Genomic DNA, 19,007 nt, shown 5'->3' on the forward strand with positions numbered 1-19,007 from the left:
AGGAGCAACAATCGCGTTACGATGTTAGCTGACTCTCCAGTATAAAAACAGCTAACGACGACTTGCTCATAAGGAAAGTGAATGCTAGCGGGCTAACGTGGCTAGCTAACGCACGACTGTACGGACTAACTGCTGGATATGAGCACAGAACATGTGTTTATTTTTAAGAATTAAGTTTAAGAATGACATCTCGATGAGGTAAATTATGAGTTATAAGGCAACTAAGCTCTTATTTAGCTCTACTGCTTCGACTGCGCAGGAAACAGGAAATTAAATGCCAGACCGCTTATTATGTTATATACATTTTACATACATTTCTAACATTAGATATTAAATATGGTGAAATGTAAGAATGCCTTCATTAAAAAAAAAAAAACATCTACAAAATCAAGAATTTTTTGGGGTCTTTTTATCAAAAATTTTGGACCCCCAAAAAAGTATCATTACCATTTTGTTGCATTGTTAGCTGGTGACTCCTTGATGGTACAAGCAGAAAGTCGTAACAACAACACAATTATGGCTTTTATTCTGTTTACAAATGTCACAAGAGTATAGCATAACATCTTTATTTCAATGACCAATGATTTCACACAACAGTCAATGGAAGAAAAAAGAAGAAGCTTAACATTAAAGTGGAAGTCAACCTTTAATATTTCTTGACAATAATATGTTCTATGTGAGCGCACCAGTCTAAACATGACATTCTGATTCATATTATATTTGTGGAATATGAGTTATGCGGCAAAATCCAGTTGATTTCAGGGGGCGGCCATTTTGTCACTTGTTGTCGACTGAAGATGACATCACAGTTGCTCAGGGCTCAGGCAACAACCAATCAGAGCTCACCTGTTTTCTGAAGATGCGCTGTGATTGGTTGTTACATGAGACTTGAGCAACATTGATGTCATCTTCAGTCGACAGCAAGTGGCAAAATGGCCGCCCCCGGAGATGGATAAAAATGGTTGGATTTTGCTGCTTAACTCATATTCCACTAACACAATATTAACCAGAATATCATATTTTTTATCCTCATAAGAATCGCGATTCCCATTTAGTACAGTTCAGGATCGATTTTAAATGTCTTAAAATCGATTTTATTTAAATTATTTTATAATATCTTGCCCTTTGTGTGTGCCTTAACTGGGAGCGCGGCTTATGTTGTACCCGATTTGGCCACTTAAAAAAAAAAGTCACGATCAAGTTATGCCCAAAAAATTTATTTTTTTTGCAGCGTAGGAAGAGCATATGCCGGTGAGTAATGTTAAGATGATTCTCTGTATACATTCCTGAAGCATTTTGTATTGAATAGCGGTTCTTTTGAGTGATAAAAATGCCGCGAGTAGCGCGCTAATTAGCATTAGCGAGTCAGACCGTATTAGATGATGACGATTCCTTGCACATCTCTAAATTGAAGCAAAAATCATTGTCAATCCAATCAATTTTAATCGAAAATCGATTCCGAGTTAAATCGCTGACCTAAAAATCGGAATTGAATCGTGAGACAAAGATATTTACAGAAGTAACCAAGGGTAGAGACTTGTAGCATGCCATGTACAAAGCAAAAAACATTTGTGAAATGATAAAATAATAATGAGGGGCAGCTTTAAAGAGCAACAGTTTGAGCCTCGATTAAGTTCCATCACTAAATGATCAGAAATCAGAAAAGGAATAATGTTGAACTTTTGCTGGCTCCTTTTTAAACTATGTGAACAAATTTCTCTAACCTTCCAGTGAGCAATGTGTTATTTGTACGTTGGCGATGATTCATCACTTTGCAAATGCATACCATTTATTTTGGCATACAGGCTGCAGTGCTTCTCAGCCTGTTGCGTTTTAGCTTTTGGCTTTATCACACTGTAAATAATTTCCTCGCGCTCAATGTTACGGGCGGCACACATTTGCTGCTGCCACGAATGAGCAATGAGTTGCGCTATTTTTATTGCCAGAAGACTTTTTTCTGGAACGGCTGGTGGCTTTTTGTGCGGCTGAGGGCCGGCCTTCTTTTCGCCGGACGCTTCGCGGGAAACGTCGTCCGGTTTGGCCGAGCGGAGCCGCACGCCACGGAGCTCCTCGAGGGTCACCGCGGGCACGGGTCTGAGGAAGGCTAAGGAGTCCGAGTGGTGGCGACGGGATGCTTTACTTTTGCTGGTTTTACGTACGGGGTCGAGCGGAGTTGTCGGCGATGTGTTAGATCGAAGAAAATCGGGATCAGGAACGCTGACGGGGAGCGACAATCTCTTAGCGTGAACCTGATTGGAGGAGCTTCTGGATTTGGGACGGAGCTTCCAACCCAGAGGGTCATGTCCCGTTATGACGGATGTCTGGACAGAAGAAGACGAGGGCGTCGATGGATGAGTCGTGGAGCCGATCCCGGTAATTGGACTGGAGTGGCGTTGCCTCGGACAACGAGATGGAGTTTGGCGTCGAAGAAGGGAGACGCCCCGCTGGGGAGGTTGTGGTTCCCTCTGGCTTTTCTTGACTGTAATGACAGGGGAGCTGTTGTCGTGGCAACAATCGGTGGACCAGCGGCGTCGATGAGAGCTGGAGGTGGAGGGTGGGCCGCCCGATTGCTGTTTGGCTTCCTGTTTGGTTGCTTTGACTGGACCAAGTCTCTCTTTAGGCTGCGGGGCATGCTTCTTTTGATTTTCACTCAAGATGGACTTGGCTGGACAGCCTGCGTCATTATTAGCAGTGGAGCATTTATTCATCTTTTCTGAGTTCGTTTAGGTGGTCACGCACAATCTTTTGGAGGGAAAAGAGAAAGTGAGAAGGGAAGTTTGCAAAGAGGAACTGTAGACACTTTTCAAGCGGTTGAGTAATCTTTCACAACTCGTTTATGTTTCACAACAAACGCGGCAATAATAAAGGACAATTGTAAGCTTAAAAAGTGTAGTTTTTTTATTTATTTTTAAACACACGATTAACTCATTCACTGCCATTGACGGCTATAGACGTCAAAAAATCATTTAAACTATTTCTATTAGTTTAACATTTATTCCACTTTTGTTAACAAGAGTATGAAAACCTAGAAAGAAAATAATTATTGTACATTTTAAACAGATGTAAAATGTGTGATTTATCGTAAGTTAACTATTGAAGCTATGCGATTAATTACAATAAAAAAAATGTAACCGCCTGACGCGATAAAAAAATTAAATGAAAAATTTGAGGCGTCAGGTGATTAACATTTTTAATCGTAATTAATTGCATGACTTCACTAGTTAACCCACGATTAATCACAAATTTTATATCTGTTCTAAATGTACAATAACACATGTTCTAGGTTTTCATACTCTTGTTAACAAAAGTGGGAAAAAATAATACTAATAGAAGTAGATCAAATGAATTTTTGACGTCTATAGCCGTCAATGGCAGTGAATGAGTTAATGACCGCCCCAAAATTGAGCATGAATAAATTTAATAATAATGCATATATTTGTGTCGACTGAGGTCAAGTAATATTTCACAATTTAAAAAATGTGCAGAATTTCACAAGTTACTTCATGTTGAAGATTAGACAGCTTTTAATATGAAAAGAAATATACACTGAGCTGTCACCGTCTTACAAATGCAATTATGCCGTCTAGTGGCAGAAAAATGACCTCAACACAAATCAATATCACACTTGTTTTTTTTACAGTACGGTACATCTTTTTAACTTTAACTAAATGTTATGAATTATTATGAAATTACTGTATCAAAGACTAAAAGATGCAGCCACATTTTTATTAGTTTAACATTGTTAACAAGAGTATTTTTACTGTACATTTTATTGTACATTTAGAACAGATAATCGTGAGTTAATCTATTGAAGTCATGCAATTAATTACCATTAAAATTGCTCAACTTGGCATTGCTAATCACACAGTTAGGATGCTGACTCCCATCACTCAACTCAACTCTATATTTTTAGACAACCATCCCTGTTTTCTTAAAGTGGAAGCCAGCAGCAGCAGATACAATGAAAACAGCAGAGGCCCCAGGGTTGAACCCTGTGGCACACCACACGTCCCGTTATACATGTGAATTCGCATTGCGCATATTCTTCCGACCACTCTCGACATCACAACAGCCACATTGCGACGAAAAGCAAATGTCATATACAACCTTGTTTACCTGCAGTCCTGTGTCGATGTGACCTCGGATAATCTGCACATACTAAAGCTTTTCATCACCCTCTTGATATTTGTGAAAGTTCCCCACCCAGAGACCAAAGTCCAACCCGAATCACAACTTCCTCAAATTGTTTCTTCACACACGCTCTCAAATGCACGCAGATTTGGGGGGCATTAAAGGGAAGTTAAACATTTAGAACGTGTCAGGCATTCATCTAAAGTTATGGGGTTAGGGTTTTATTTAGATAGCACTTTGTGATTATATAATCTTTTGGCATCAGGATTCAGTTCCATTTAGCCATAAGAATTCCCACATATGTTATTGTGATTTTTATACTCCACACTCCAAACTCCCACGTAATACTTCCGATTTACACAAAAATTCACGCCTCCCGGGGTATATATCGTCTGATTCCACATTACTTATAGTATTTGCACAATTTAATATTAAATATCAACTTTCCCCCATTCATTTTCAATGGGACAGACGTTCCACTTGCCACGCCCACTTTCATACATACAACTGATCATCATTGCCAGGTGTCTGATACTGCTTGGTGGCGTAGTTTGTAAAGTGCATTGTCCAGTAACCAGGAGGTTGCAGGTTTGAATCCCACCTCCGACTCTACATTGTGAATATGTCCAAGGCGGAGAACCTGGGTTCAAACCCTACTTGGACCACATTTTAGTACATTCGATGGTTCGATACCAACTGACTATCATATCAGGAAATGGATTCTAATTTCTCTGAAATGATTATATCCCACCTTAGACAGATTGCAGTTCAAGTTTTCTTTTGATTAATTTCTTATTTAACTACAAGTAAAAAAAAAAAATTTTTTCACATCATTTATCTTTCAAATTACTTCATAAGCACATGCATTCAAATCTTAGCATTCAGCTTTTTTAGCATTCCCACACAATTTCTGCAAAAATTGCACTTTGTGTAGTTGTAAACAGATGTTTTCTTTAAGAATGAGGTATAATGTATTTTTGAAGTACCAGCGATTTAAATTTCTGCGAGCTGGTTTAACTAGTAGAGTGTGTTGTAGCAAATGCTAGATCGTATTACAAAGTAACAAATGACAAATGGTGGGTGAAGCGAAGTTGTATTTTGATCTTTACAGCTCACTCACAAGACGGAAGTCTCATATCCAGTGATTTGATTTACTTGCCTGGCATCTTCATTTCCAGATGGCTAAAATCAATGAAAACAAGTCTGGTGTAGTTCCTTTGGATGACTATCCACCCTTTATGACTGTGAAAACAAATATTACAAGGGACTGACATATCTATATTTTTAAATCCAAGAATGGTGGAATGTTTTTTCTCTCTCTCCATGAACATGTTATAAACATCTCCATTTAAATCTCATTTTAAATGCTAGTTCAGTATGCTTTACTAATATATTTTTGAAAAATGAAGGACACACAGGTCTAGTGGAGGAGCATTTAGTTGTCCTGCCTGTCATTTCCTGCTGAAAGCATTCACACATGTTATTCTGATTGTTTATTATTTTTATTCCACTTTTTTGTCCCATTTCAACTCCCACATAAAATATCCGATTTACACCATTCCAATTTCAACATGCTCCAAAAATTCATGCCTGCGGGGCTATCATTTTCCTTAACTCACATAATTACGGTTTTCCCCGCAATTTAACTCATTCACTGCCATTGACGGCTATAGACGTCAAAAATTCATTTGAACTATTTCTATTAGTTTAACATTTTTTTCCACTTTTGTTAACAAGAGTATGAAAACCTAGAAAAATATTATTGTACATTTAGAACAGATGTAAAATGTGTGATATATACTATTGAAGTCATGCTATGACACTCCTAAATTAAAAAAAAATTCTTAAAAAATAGATTTTTTAAAAATGTCCAGGTTTTCATACTCTTGTTAACAAAAGGGGGATTTTTTTAAACTAATAGAAATATTAATTATATATATATATAGATATATATATAATTATTTTTTACGTTTATAGGCGTAAATGGCAGTGAATGAGTTAATAATTTGCATGAAAAATGTCCCCATTCATTTTCAATGGGACATACACTCAATTTTCCGACGCAGTTGGTAAAGTGTATTATTCAGTGACTAAGGGGTCAGGGGCTCGAATCCCAACTCTGAATGTACATTGCAAGTGTGTCCAATTACACAAGACACTAAATGATATGCATATACTAAATATTATATCATAAAATGCATTACCTAATCACATAAATGTAAATTAAACCCATAAAATATGCATTCATCTTCAATGACAGCTTTCAGTATTATTCCACATTATTTAATACAATTATCTATCATGTAGAGATATGTACAAGATGACTATTTCACTTTAATATAATAATCATTGTCCAGATTTAACATCCATTATATTCAATGTCGTTTCACATAAAGTTTTCACATTAAAAAAAAAATCCCAATCAGCATCAATGACAGCTTACAGTATTATTCCACATTATTCAATACAATTAAATATCATGTCAAAAATTCTTAAAAGTCAACTATAGCCAGTTGGAACATATTTTAGTCCCAAGTTCAATTTCATATTGTTCAATTATTTAATGCCCATATTCAATAGCATTTCACACTATGATTTTTTTTTTCTATGTTATGCTTCCCAAGGGGTTTTGCTCTCCATCTACAGCGGAGCTTCTCTTTGGTGAACAGCCCAATTCTGCAACCTGACACGAAGCGGGTTTTTCTTTGAAATGCGACAGTAATGACCCTGCAAATTACAATATGGCATTATCAGACATTGTCAGGTGACTGTTGTTGCAAACACCGTCTATAATTGGATCGCTGTCTGGCCCCGAAGCTTTTTGATTCTCATCGAGCACCTAAAAATACATCGTTTGCATCTCCCTGGCTTGTCAATGAGAATAAAACTCGTTTTGACCTCGACAGCAGTCACAGTCCATCACATGTGAGCTTCATGCACACGTGTCGTCTACTTCTGTTCGCACACGCAGCACCGACTCTCTTTCTGTGTGATGGTTTTGAAGCTTGATCACAATTTTAGAAGCTGCGTTCCTTCTGCCACTTTCGTGTAATCCGCCCACTTGCTAGCATGCTTTTTCTAGACCGTCTGAGTAATTGGCAGGTTTTTTCGACAGGCAAGGCCGCTCACTGCGACTGTCTGTAATGAAGCGATGTAAACCCTAGCAAGAGGGAATAAGGATTAGGGTAAACCTGTGGATGAAGGCAGGAATTACGTTCATTTCACATAGTAAGAGGGAGGGAGCCGGTATCGGGCAAGGAAAGGAAAGTGTTTCATTTGATAACAATTAAATAAAGTTGACTCTGCTCTTTAGTGATATTTATTGATGTTACATTAACAACTTGTCACTGACTATTAACTCATTCAAACGCATAAACGTATAAATACGTTTTTAATACTTTATCCTGCGTTCCCAAAAACATATTTATACGTTTTTTTCATTTTTTATTTTTTTTAAACGCAAGAGCATGCAGAAGGCTTTGATGCAGCTTCTGACATGAAGAGGTCGCTTAAAGCAATGATAGTTATTGCAACAACAAAAAAACGACCAGCAGGTGGCAGCAGAGTATAAGAGATCAGCCAGGACCATGTTGCAACAAGCTCTTTTTGCCAGATGAAATTTAGCTATATTCTAATGCTAATTCCTGAAAAACGGAAACAGATACAAATGTACTTTTTTTTCCTGATGAAAGAAGAGACTCTCATCTTTCTATTGGTAGGTTCCACGTTTTTATATCAATAGAACACAATATTCTGTGGACCGTGCAAAATCTGTCAAAATCCAGTAAACCGGTCGGGAGCGAAGGGGGTTGCTTCAGTGGAAATTGCTGGGAGTGATTTTTGAAATTTTTGCAAATAAGTGTAATTTGCAATGGGATTGGAGTTATTTTGTTGTTGTTGGTTTTATAGAACATGCAAATTATGACCAATGATAACATGAAGTCAAATCAACTCAACCAGACTTTTCCTAAATGAATTTCATCCCAAACAATGTGTAAGACATGCAAAAAATATAACAAACACAGTTGTTGCTATAAAAGGCTAGTAATTTCTATATTATAGTAAGCATAGGATCAGTGATGCCAATAACACATTTTGAGTAACTATTAACTCATTCACTCCCAGCCATTTTCACTGAAGCAACCCCCTTCGCTCTCAGCTGTTTTACTGGATTTTGATTGATTTTGCAAGGTCCACAGAATATTCTGTTCCATTGCTATAAGAACATGGAATCTGCCAAAAGAAAAAAATTAATATCTTCTTTCATCAGGAAAAAAAAAGTTTGTATCTGTTTCAGTTTTGCAGCAATTAGAACTAGAATATAGCTAAGTTTCATAATTATTCATTGAAAACACTGGCAAAAAGAGCTTGTTGCAACATGACCCTGGCTGATCTCTTATACTCTGCTGCCACCTGCTGGTCGTCTTTTGTAATAGCTTTAAAAAACAAAAACATAACAAAAAAAAAAATATATATATATATATATATATGTTTTGGGGAGTGCAAGACAAAGTATTGAAAAACGTTAATCTGATTAAAGTTGCTAGATTTTTATTTATTTACAAAAACAATCATTTTTGTCAGGTAAAATAGGCTGTCTTTAATTATTTATTTTAATTAAAAAAATGTTTTATCCTTAAACAGCTCCAATAATTTTTTGCCAAAAGCAGTTGTCATTTTTATGTGAAACAGTCTGCTAAAAGTAGCTAAGAAATGCATTTGTGATCTAACTTAAACAGTAAAGTAACAGAGTTACTTTTGTAAGGTAACTATGGCAACACTGCTTTCAATACACACATCTGTAATAATGAAGTTTTGTAATGGATACCTTGTGACCCTGAACAGGGTATAGAAAATCAACCCATGGATGTGAAAGTTGTTTCTTTTCTTCTTTGCACAAATGCTTGGCTTGCCCTCAGCCAATGTAGGAGGCAGAACCTTGAACCACTCCAAAGTGTTCTTATCTGGTATTCATTCAATTACCACACATTTTCTTCCCACTTAAACTTACCACGAGAGGCAGATTCTAAAATCTTCTAACCTCATATAATTGCCAGTGAAAATAAATCCATTAATCCTCCTAAATGTATTATTTACTTTCAACACTATCCAACATTCATTGTGCTGGCAAAAATATATTTATATAATAGAATATGTTACAAGATTTTTTAAATGTTAATGTACACTGGTGGAGGAGTCTGATTGGATTTAGATTTAATCACACATTGCGTATCTCCCCAGAGAACACTGAGGGACGGTAATTACCCTAACAGATTATGCCTATAATCATCTAGGCTAATTGGAAAAAATGGAAGTAGGACAGCTACTTTGCTGTAAATAACTATGTATTAGTAATTCCATTTCACTTATAACACGCAGTCGTATTTTAGTACAACCATGTAATACAAGTGTTATTGAAACGACTGTGATTTGATTTATTTTGTGGGTTGAAATGTGTAATCTATCTACTTTTTTGAGGAAAGCTAAAACATTTTTTTTAATAAAAATTAAATAATTGTGTATTTGATACGCTACAGTATGATGATACAATATCGATAGTGACACTAAATAAATAAATAAATAAACAAAAGTGGAGAAAAAAAACGGATATAAAAATATAATTCAAAACAAATATATATATATATATATATTTATAAACATATAAAGTAAAAATAAATACAAAAATAAAAACGAGACTCAAAAAATAAATATAGAAATAAATGTTGAAATAAATATATAAATATAATTAAATATCAATCAATCAATAAAAACGCAATGTATTTATTTCATGACACGTTGTCTGGTCGAAATGTTACTCAAATGAGGGGGTGGTCCTAAGCGTGTCTTGGGTTGGGCTTTGCAGAGCGTTTTTATTTATTGGTTGATATTTATTTCTATTTATACATTTATTTTTAGATTTTTTTCGACATTTATTTTTATATTCATTTAATCTTGTTTTTTATTTTTGTATTCATTTTTAATTTAATTTATTTATTTGGGTATATATATATATATATATATATATATATATTTTTTTTTTTTTATATATATATATATTTTTTGGTATTTAATTTTTAAATCCAATTTTATATCCATTTTTATTTTCACTTTTATTCATTTATTTATTTTTAATTTGGGCAGTTTTGGTCCTCCATAGCTCTGGAGGTTTGTATGTGTGCATTCTTTCTTTATGTGCGTGTGTATCACGCTAGTCAATAACCGCTCTTCTGCCAAGGCCGGCCATCTCAGAAACCACCCACGTGGAAATGTAGATGGATAGGATAAAAGCAAAGAGAGGCGTGATTGTAAGAAGAAAAAGGCTAAAGCTTCCAAACAATCTGCAATTTTACCTCGACTCCTTTTGTGTGTCATCCATCATCATCATCAACCCTCTCCTCTTCCCTATATAGAATTTCACTTTCACTTCTACATCTCGTCTTTTTGCAGGCGTGGTTGACAGAGATCCATGAGTACACCCAGCAGGACGTGGTCATCATGCTGCTAGGCAACAAGGTGAGACCTTGTTGTCAACGCTGTAGAAGATGACTTGATAGATGGAGTCAGCGAGGAGGGATAGAAGTCATGATGGAGAGAGCGGCGAAGGCTGCCTCATTGATTTATGAAAGTACTTCTTATGTTTTGTGGACCAGATTTACACTTAAGGCTGGGGTAATTTGTTCGCACCTTAGGAAGCTTCCAGTTGGCCTAAAATGCCAAATTTTACTTCACTTTGACATCTCCATTACTCGCTATATGTTATAATAGCAATAACTCAACACGGCTGTAATGTAAAGGAGCTGCTCGTATTGGCAAGCTGAGAGTTATCACCCGACACAGCAGTTCTCGGTTCTATAAAGCATCCCGGACCATTTTTCCCCCCTTCCTCTTATTTACAACTTTGTTCTCTGATAAACCCGCTGTGCAGAAGAAGGCAAGGAAGAAGAAAGTCAAACACACTATAAGGATAACAGTCTTTGGAGGGCCACATCTCTTGATCATCTAAGAGGGCACCAGTTGCTCATTTTGTGAGTGTTTGGCTTGGCATGCTCGGCCAAAACCTCCTTGTGGAAATAAAAACAAGGATGTTTGCTCCGGCTTTAGGAAGAAGCCAGTTTCAAGGTAACCCAACAGTTTCTCCTAGAAGTGTACGGGACATAGATAGGAATAATGTGGAGCTTATTTACATTTAAACCAAAGGTCACCCCACCCACGCGCGTCCATGTAACAATTTGCACCAAAATATCTTTACAATAGCCTTTTTATTTGACCATTTATGACGCAAAAATCTTCTCAGATTAACACTTTAGCTGTTCTCCTGCAAGCCTCCGGCCAATCGTTTTCAGACTAGATTTGGGTTTGAATTTCCCGCCCTCTGTCTGGCGATGTGACGTCATGCACGCAGTGTGTACGTGGAGAAGGGAGTGTGCAATTAAATTTTTCGGCCACACGTGGCAGTAGCGATTTGGAATTCTATTTTCTGCATTGAGCAGCTTTAAATTTACATCAAGAGTCCTATAATATTTGTTACATTCATTAAACAGTTTTGTTCTAAAATGGGTCCATGAAAATGCATTATTCATATTTTTTTGTTTATATTCATTTATCTCTTTATGTAATTGGCTTGTTAATTTATTCAAAATAATAAATATCAGTAAAGAATTTTACATATATTTACATTTTTATTTTATAAAAACATATGTAATACAGAAGTGTATTGCAATAACTTGAAAAACACCAGTTTGGTGGGGGGGGGCTTAGTTTGTTGTGTTTTTTTAAATATATATTTTTTGTGTTTTATGGATTTTTTTTCAATGAGGATTTTTTTCCCTGGTTTTGTAATGTTTTTTTTCTGGCATTAAAGGGATACTTGACTTATTGATCCATTTTGTGCGATAAAAAGTTAATATTTTGTCCCGAATGAATTTGATAACGTCATTATTTTTCACGTAGAATTATTACCTTGAAACAGGTAACAACCAATCATGCTTCAGTTTGCTGACCAAACCCAGAAAACAGGTGAGCCATGATTGGTCGTTACCTACTTCCTCTGCACAGGTGATGTCACCTTCAGTCAAGTATATCCCTTTAAGGCAATAATATTAATAAAAAATGTAATTACTGCAAAAGAAATTAAGAAAAAATAAAACTATTACAATTAAAAAACTAAATATAATTTAAACAAATATTTCCAAAAAGGAAAAAAAATCTGAAAAACTGAAAAAAAAAATGCAGAAAACAGGAAAAAACGTATTCCGCAAAACAAAATAATTCCAAACCCCCCAGAAAAGAAATCCATAAAACAAAACAAAAAAATTCAAAAATACACAGCACAGATTTTCTTTCAAGCGAATGCAATACGCTTCCGTAGATTAATGAATAATATTACTTATTAAAAATAAACATGCTTTATGCACACATCTGAACTTTACATTTTTATCATTTTGATTTTATTATCATTATTATTATTTAACCCCATCTACGAATGGCCCTTTCATTTTGAAAATCGTATGTGGCCCTTGAGTAGGCTACAAAACTTAGCCCACTTTAAACCATCAAGGTTGTCACAGTGGTTGTTTACCTGCATTTTGGGTGTCTGCGTGTGGGATGTTACAAATATAAACACTATATAATGTTTTGTAGGCCGACTCGAACCATGACAGGGTGGTGAAACGAGAGGAGGGAGAAAAACTGGCAAAGGTAATTATGTGTTATTATCCGTAATATGCACATATGTGACATATTTAACAAGAATAATATACGTTCTGCACTTGATCTGTCCATACCGATTTTAAAATTCTCACTGTATGGGTGCTGCAGTCTAAATTAGAGTATGTCGTTATATATTCATGAGTGCTCATTTGTGTTGTTATTGTTTGCATGCATGATTGGGGAAGTGGGAAGGCTTGCTGACTTAATTTTCCAGGCCATTTCCCTCAAATAAGCTCCGAGAGGTGTACAAGAGTAAAGGTGAACGTAAGTGGGTGGGAGGGGTGTTGCAGAAGGGCATCAGCTGTCACTGTGGAGACGCAAAACAAGACTGTTGTCATGATGGAGGACACGCATAAAATATAAATGTAAGAGGAAGAGTGTCATAAATGAAGTGGCCGCAGCATTTGTGACACCTACGCAATCCAAATGAAAATGAGCGCTTGTTCAACAATGTGTTTTTCAAGGTATTTTGCAGTGGTGTAGAGATGTGCTGCATTTGATTATTTTGTCCTATAATGTGATCATCTAAAATGGTCCCTCTTTCTTCAAGTTTGATAAAAGCTCAAATTTTTGCTATGGGTGTTGGTAATGTAATATTAACTCATTCACTGCCGTTGACGGCTATAGACGTCAGAAATTCATTTGAACCATTTCTATTAGTTTAACATTTTTTCCACTTTTGTTAGTATGAAAACCTAGAACTATTATAGTCATGCGATTAATTACAATTAAAATTTTCAGGCGATTACAATTTGTAATTGTAACCAATCGCATGAAATCACAAATTTGATATCTGTTCTAAATGTACAATTACAAATTCATACTCTTGTTAACAAAAGTGGGAAAAAATGTTAAACTAATAGAAATTGTTCAAATGAATTTTTGACGTCTATAGCCGTCAATGGCAGTGAATGAGTTAATGTGCACCCTTGAGCCAAAGCTAGCGGCAATATTACAAACAACCATGTTGGATCCCATTAGGTGCGAGTTGATGTAGATATGAAAGAAGAAAGCAAGAAAAATCTTTATATGAAAAGAAGCTGTTGCTGACCTTATCATTGGAACCCAAAACATAATCTCCAACTGTACATTTCTATATTGCGCGAGTGTATTTTGCTATCTTGCGAATAGTCTTAACAAAAACATTTCAACGCTAAAAATTGGTGCGCCCATTAAAATGTTGGACGGAGGTGGCAAATCCATGTCCAGAAAGTAAAAACCCTGCCACAGTTTGGCTTTAGCCCCAGGTGCTAGCTTGCTAGCTAGCAGCAATAGTGCTTGTTTACCTTTTTGGGAGCTAGCTAGCTAGTTTCTTAGCTAGCTGCCATGGTGCTTGTTTACTTTTTTTAGGGAGCTAGCCAGCTAGCATCAGGGGCTAAAGCCAAACTGTGGCAGCGTTTTGACTTTCTGGACCTGGATTTGCCACCTCTGTCAGACATTTTAATGAGTCACTGACTTGCTAGTGTTACAAACTCTCATGTGCATGGGAAGCAGAAGTGTTACATTTGATGTCATCACTCTCATGCTGGTCAATGTTAGTTCAGTAGTTCACCTCATGGCCAATAACTCACTGAGGATCTGAGAGAAAGAATATGAAATTGAGTGCAGCACATTGTAGCGTATTTTGAGCTTTATGTATTTTGAGTTTCTATATTGTACCCAGCTGGCATCCAGCTGTCTCCTGCGTTCTGTTTGTTGTTTTTTTTATTTTTATGCAGGAGTTTGGGGTGCCCTTCATGGAGACGAGCGCCAGGTCCGGACTGAATGTGGAGCTGGCTTTCACTGCTGTGGCCAAGTGAGTCACACATCTATCCTCCATCTCACAGCCGACAGTTGTGTATTGATCCACATAGATGACATCTTCCATTTTTCCTACTTTTATCAGTTCGGAATCTTCAACAGATAAATGCTCACTACCTATAAGTAAAAGTTGTGCTTTTGTTATCTATATATCCATTGCTGGTTCATGTTTTCTGTTCCCTCTCTGCAGTAACAAATATCTGCCTCGGTGCAGCTAACAATATTCAAATGAGCTTAGTGCATACTCTGTTATCTATCAATTTGAATGGTGCGCACATAACATCTCCATCATATCCTTTCAGAGGGATCAGTGGAGTGTGCACTTAATTAGAAGCAACTGGCATGAGGTTGAAACCAAACCGGACGTTGCCGTTCGTCGTTGTAAGGACGCTGCTGCCACTTTTAAGTAGAACTTCTGCTGCTTCTTTCATCCTGAATGTTCGCTACGTTATGAATGACCGTAAGGAGGACTGCAAGTTAAAGTCGAACAGATTTTATACCAGGAAAGATGAATACCAGCAAGATGGAGTACACGACCGCGGAGCTTTATCCACCGCACAGATGCCGCAGAAGGTCTAGCGTGTCCAAAATAATTCCGTTTCGAGATGGCCTGCTGCTCGGAGCCAGTTTGCGTATCCATTCATCTCATTTCTCACCAAACTTTCTTCCCAGAACATTCATTTGAAAAACAGAACATCCGATAATGAGTGAATAAATAAATACGTACATTTATGTACGTATATACATAAATAGTGTCAGCAAATCATTAGAAGAATAAAATACAATTCATACGATCAGCTGTGTTCTGGTTAAGATCTTTATATTCACCGAGGTTGGCCTCCTTCAAGGACATTTTTTATTAGATCTGATTAGATCCGTGGTCAGCTCAGTATTTTTAATGTATTGAACAACTGCAGATAGAACATATTGATTGTTGAGATAAATCTGCTTAGTACTTTCACCCCACAGTGGATCAGTAGTCTGTCCCAGCAATCTTCTAAGTAGGCTACTATTTTTTTCTATTTAGTGTCTGCCTATGAAAAATCTGCAGCATTTCTTTTAATGCTAGTTTCTCAACTGTTGAATGGGTGCCTCTTTTTTCGCTCTAATGCGAGTAATGCTATGGGTTTTTTTTTGTTCCCAGCTGAAGATATTGGGTGGGACGTTTAATTTCAAATAGAATCAGTAGTGTCAAAACTGCGGCCAGCAACATGGTATTTTGCTGCCCTCTATTTGACATCAAAGTTTAAAAGGATACTTGACCCAATGAGCCATTTTCAACAGTAAGAAGTTATTTAGACAATTATTAAGACCATTAAAAACTAATTTTGCCACTTGCTGTTGACTGAAGATGACACAACTTGTGCTCAGGAAACAGATAACGACCAATCATGGTTCAGTTTGCTGACCAAACCTAGAAAAAGGTGAGCCATGATTGGTCGTTACCCATTTCCTCAGCACAGGTGATGTCACCTTCAGTCGACAGCAAGTGGAAACATGTGTTTTTAAAGGTATTAACTCATTTGCCCCCAAAAACTTATAAATACGTTCTATTTTAAATGTTTTAAGTGTCCTAAAGACTTTTTTTAAAGTTGTTTTTTGTTTTATTTTATTTTTCTATGCTAGAACATACAGAAGGCTTTGATGCAGCCTCTCAACTGCACAGAACGGTTAAAGCAATGGTCGTTATTACAAAAACGGCCAGCAGGTGGCAGCAGAGTATAAGAGATCAACCAGGGCCACATTGAAAACACGCTGATTTACCCAGAGTACTGAACAGATTTGTATATAATGATGAAACTTAGCTATATTCTAATGCAAATTACTGCAAAACGGATAGAAATTTACTTTTTTCCTGATGAAAGAAGAGACTCTCATCTTAATTTTGGTAGGTTCCATGTTTTTATAGCAATAAAACACAATATTCTGTGGTCATTGCAAAATCAGTCAAAATCCAGTAAAACAGCCGGGAGTGAAGGGGGTTGCTTCAGTGAAGTTATCAAATTAATTCTGGACAAAATGGTTCAATGAGTCAAGTATCCCTTTAAAGGGGAAGTCAACCCACTTTTATTTTATTTTTTACAATAATATGTTCTATGCAACCCCACTAGTCTAAACATGGTATTTTGGTTAATATTGTGTTAGTGGAATATGAGTTAAGCAGCAAAATCCAGCCGTTTTTATCCATCTCCGGGGGCGGACATTTTGACACTTGCTGTCGAATGACGATGACATCAATGTTGCTCAAGTCTCAGGTAACAACCAACCACAGCGCAGCTTCAGAAAACAGGTGACCTCTGATTGGTTGTTGCCTGAGCCCTGAGCAACATTGATGTCATCTTCAGTCGACAGCAAGTAGCAAAATGGCCGCCCCCTGAGATGGATAAAACGGCTGGATTTTGGTGCTTAACTCATATTCCAAATATGTAATATTAATTAGAATGTCATGTTTAGACTAGTGAGGTCATGTATAACATTTTAGTGTCAATGACTTCAGAGGTGGCAAATCCAGGTCCAGAAAGTAAAACCACTGCCACAGTTTAGCTTTAGCCCCAGGTGCTCCCGAGCTAGCTCCCCGGGTGTTTGTTTACCTGCGAGGGAGCTAGCTAGCTAGCACGAGGGGCTAAACCCAAACGGTGGCAGGGGTTTTACTTTAAGGACCTGGATTTGCCGTCTCTGGAACTTGACTTCCACTTTAATGTCAGTGCATCCCCCATAGCACTGGCTAATGACAGCTTTCAGCGAGACGTAATTTTTCTGTTACTGTGAAAGGTAACGCAGAGGTCCTCATACTGTAGATGCGAATGTGGGAGTCAATAATTGTACGTTCTATGTGATTGACTAGCATCCCTTTCCAGGGATATAGAAAGAGGATGGATGGATGATTTAGAGCACATCTGTTAGAAACATGACAAAATACCTGTCCTCTCTGGGACTTGCTCATCCATCCGCCATTTCATTTTGTCAAATTAAAAGGTCATGTCTCGGAATAAATGGACACACTCAGCTGGCTTAGAGTTAACACAGACTGTAAGTTACTGGCCTACGATTGGCTGGTGACTCAGCTGGTTAGCTCTACCGTGACCCTAATGAGGGCAGTTGCTATAGAAAATGATTGCGTGCTTTTATTGGATTCTTTGTCTGTGTCTGTCTGCCTTAGAGAGCTGAAGCACAGGACCATGAAGGAGCCCGATGAGCCAAAGTTTCAGTTGCAGGAGTACGTCAACAAAGAAATGAGGACTGCCGGCTGCTGCCGCTCATAGATCCGGTGCGTGTGCGTGTGCATGTGTGCGACGCTATGACACAGATGTACACGTCCATCAAATATTCAAGTCTGAGCACCGGAGAAATGTTTATTCATTGTTTCAAGTTTAATGTTTCTGAATGTAAAATTGAGCCTACCTACAGTACATGTATGCAGGCTTGTACACACGCACACACACAGAGCCACTTAACACACGTTCATGTCTGTGTTAGTCCCCCTTCACAGCATCATGAATGTGCCGTGTGCTGTGGCGTGCACATTTTCAATCTTTTGTGAACTGATGCTTTGTAGTTTGTAAAAGTCTTGTTCAAATTGAAATGTAAAGTAGAGATTAGAGTTGAATAATCATTACGGCAATCACATGAGAGAAACTGGAAACTAAAGAACACTTTGTACAAATGTTTCATTGTACCTCATGGAAGCTGGTTTTGTAATAATTGTTTTTTTGTGTATTTGTTACCAGCATACATGTCTATCCTGAAAATGTGATCAATTACACTACATTATATATGCGGTTGAAATGTGATCATCTTTAAAATGAAACAAATGTACAGTCAAATACTCATCTGTTTATTGTAAACTTGTAATACGCATTGTAACTGAATGGAAATTGTATTTACATTAAAGAACAATGATGAGGACCTGACCTTATGTTCATTCGGATTCCATACAAATCAGAGCCGTATATAGAGAGTTTGGCCGTCTCACTGTTTCAGAACGGTAACAATGTGACAATTTGTCATGTGACCAGCAGTTGACCAATCACAGTGTGACTAATCACAGGTTAACTGCTGGTCACATGACATACAGACGCCATCTTGTTACCCTGCCGAAAACCGAGTTGGCTCTTTATATATATTTTTTTTAATCCCCCCCTCCCCTTCTTTATTAACAAATGAAGCTTACAGGCTTACAGAAACATTGAAACATACAACTGAGCGGTACAAAAACAAAACTGAAAACTAACAACATACACACATCATTACAGTACAATGGGGTCAGAGGAAAAGGTCACCATGGTATTCTGAAGCCATAAAGCCTTTTTAGACTTACAGAATTGTAGTAAATCATTAAAAGAAAGAAGTTCCTTAAGAAAAACAAT

At 37.0% G+C, this 19,007-nt stretch overlaps 2 protein-coding genes across 2 annotated transcripts in view; one reads left to right on the forward strand and one right to left on the reverse strand.

Annotated features, from left to right (window-relative positions):
- rab26 (RAB26, member RAS oncogene family) overlaps window positions 1–18,546 on the forward strand; it is a 55,322-nt gene extending 36,776 nt beyond the window's left edge. The window contains exons 6-9 of the mRNA XM_086063721.1: window positions 10,579–10,644; window positions 12,772–12,828; window positions 14,559–14,635; window positions 17,801–18,546. Coding sequence (XP_085919847.1) covers window positions 10,579–10,644; window positions 12,772–12,828; window positions 14,559–14,635; window positions 17,801–17,903 — 303 coding nt within the window. The 3' untranslated portion in view covers window positions 17,904–18,546. The remainder of the gene's footprint in view (window positions 1–10,578; window positions 10,645–12,771; window positions 12,829–14,558; window positions 14,636–17,800) is intronic.
- On the reverse strand, window positions 963–4,165 carry LOC147157066 (uncharacterized). The gene is made up of 2 exons (XM_086063719.1): window positions 4,117–4,165; window positions 963–2,742 (listed from the first exon to the last, which is right to left on the reverse strand). The coding sequence occupies exon 2, from the start codon at window positions 2,706–2,708 to the stop codon at window positions 1,743–1,745; it is 966 nt and encodes a 321-aa protein (XP_085919845.1). The 5' UTR covers window positions 2,709–2,742; window positions 4,117–4,165; the 3' UTR covers window positions 963–1,742.
- Window positions 18,547–19,007: the final 461 nt, after the last annotated feature.

The sequence above is a fragment of the Leptonotus elevatus genome, chromosome 20 (genome assembly GCF_054856555.1).
Source record: "Leptonotus elevatus isolate MCC_2025b chromosome 20, RoL_Lele_1.0, whole genome shotgun sequence".
Classification (NCBI taxonomy): domain Eukaryota; kingdom Metazoa; phylum Chordata; class Actinopteri; order Syngnathiformes; family Syngnathidae; genus Leptonotus; species Leptonotus elevatus.

Excerpts from the sequence above, each read along its gene's own strand:
- LOC147157066 (XM_086063719.1), bottom strand. The coding sequence starts at position 2,708 with ATGAATAAATGCTCCACTGCTAATAATGACGCAGGCTGTCCAGCCAAG.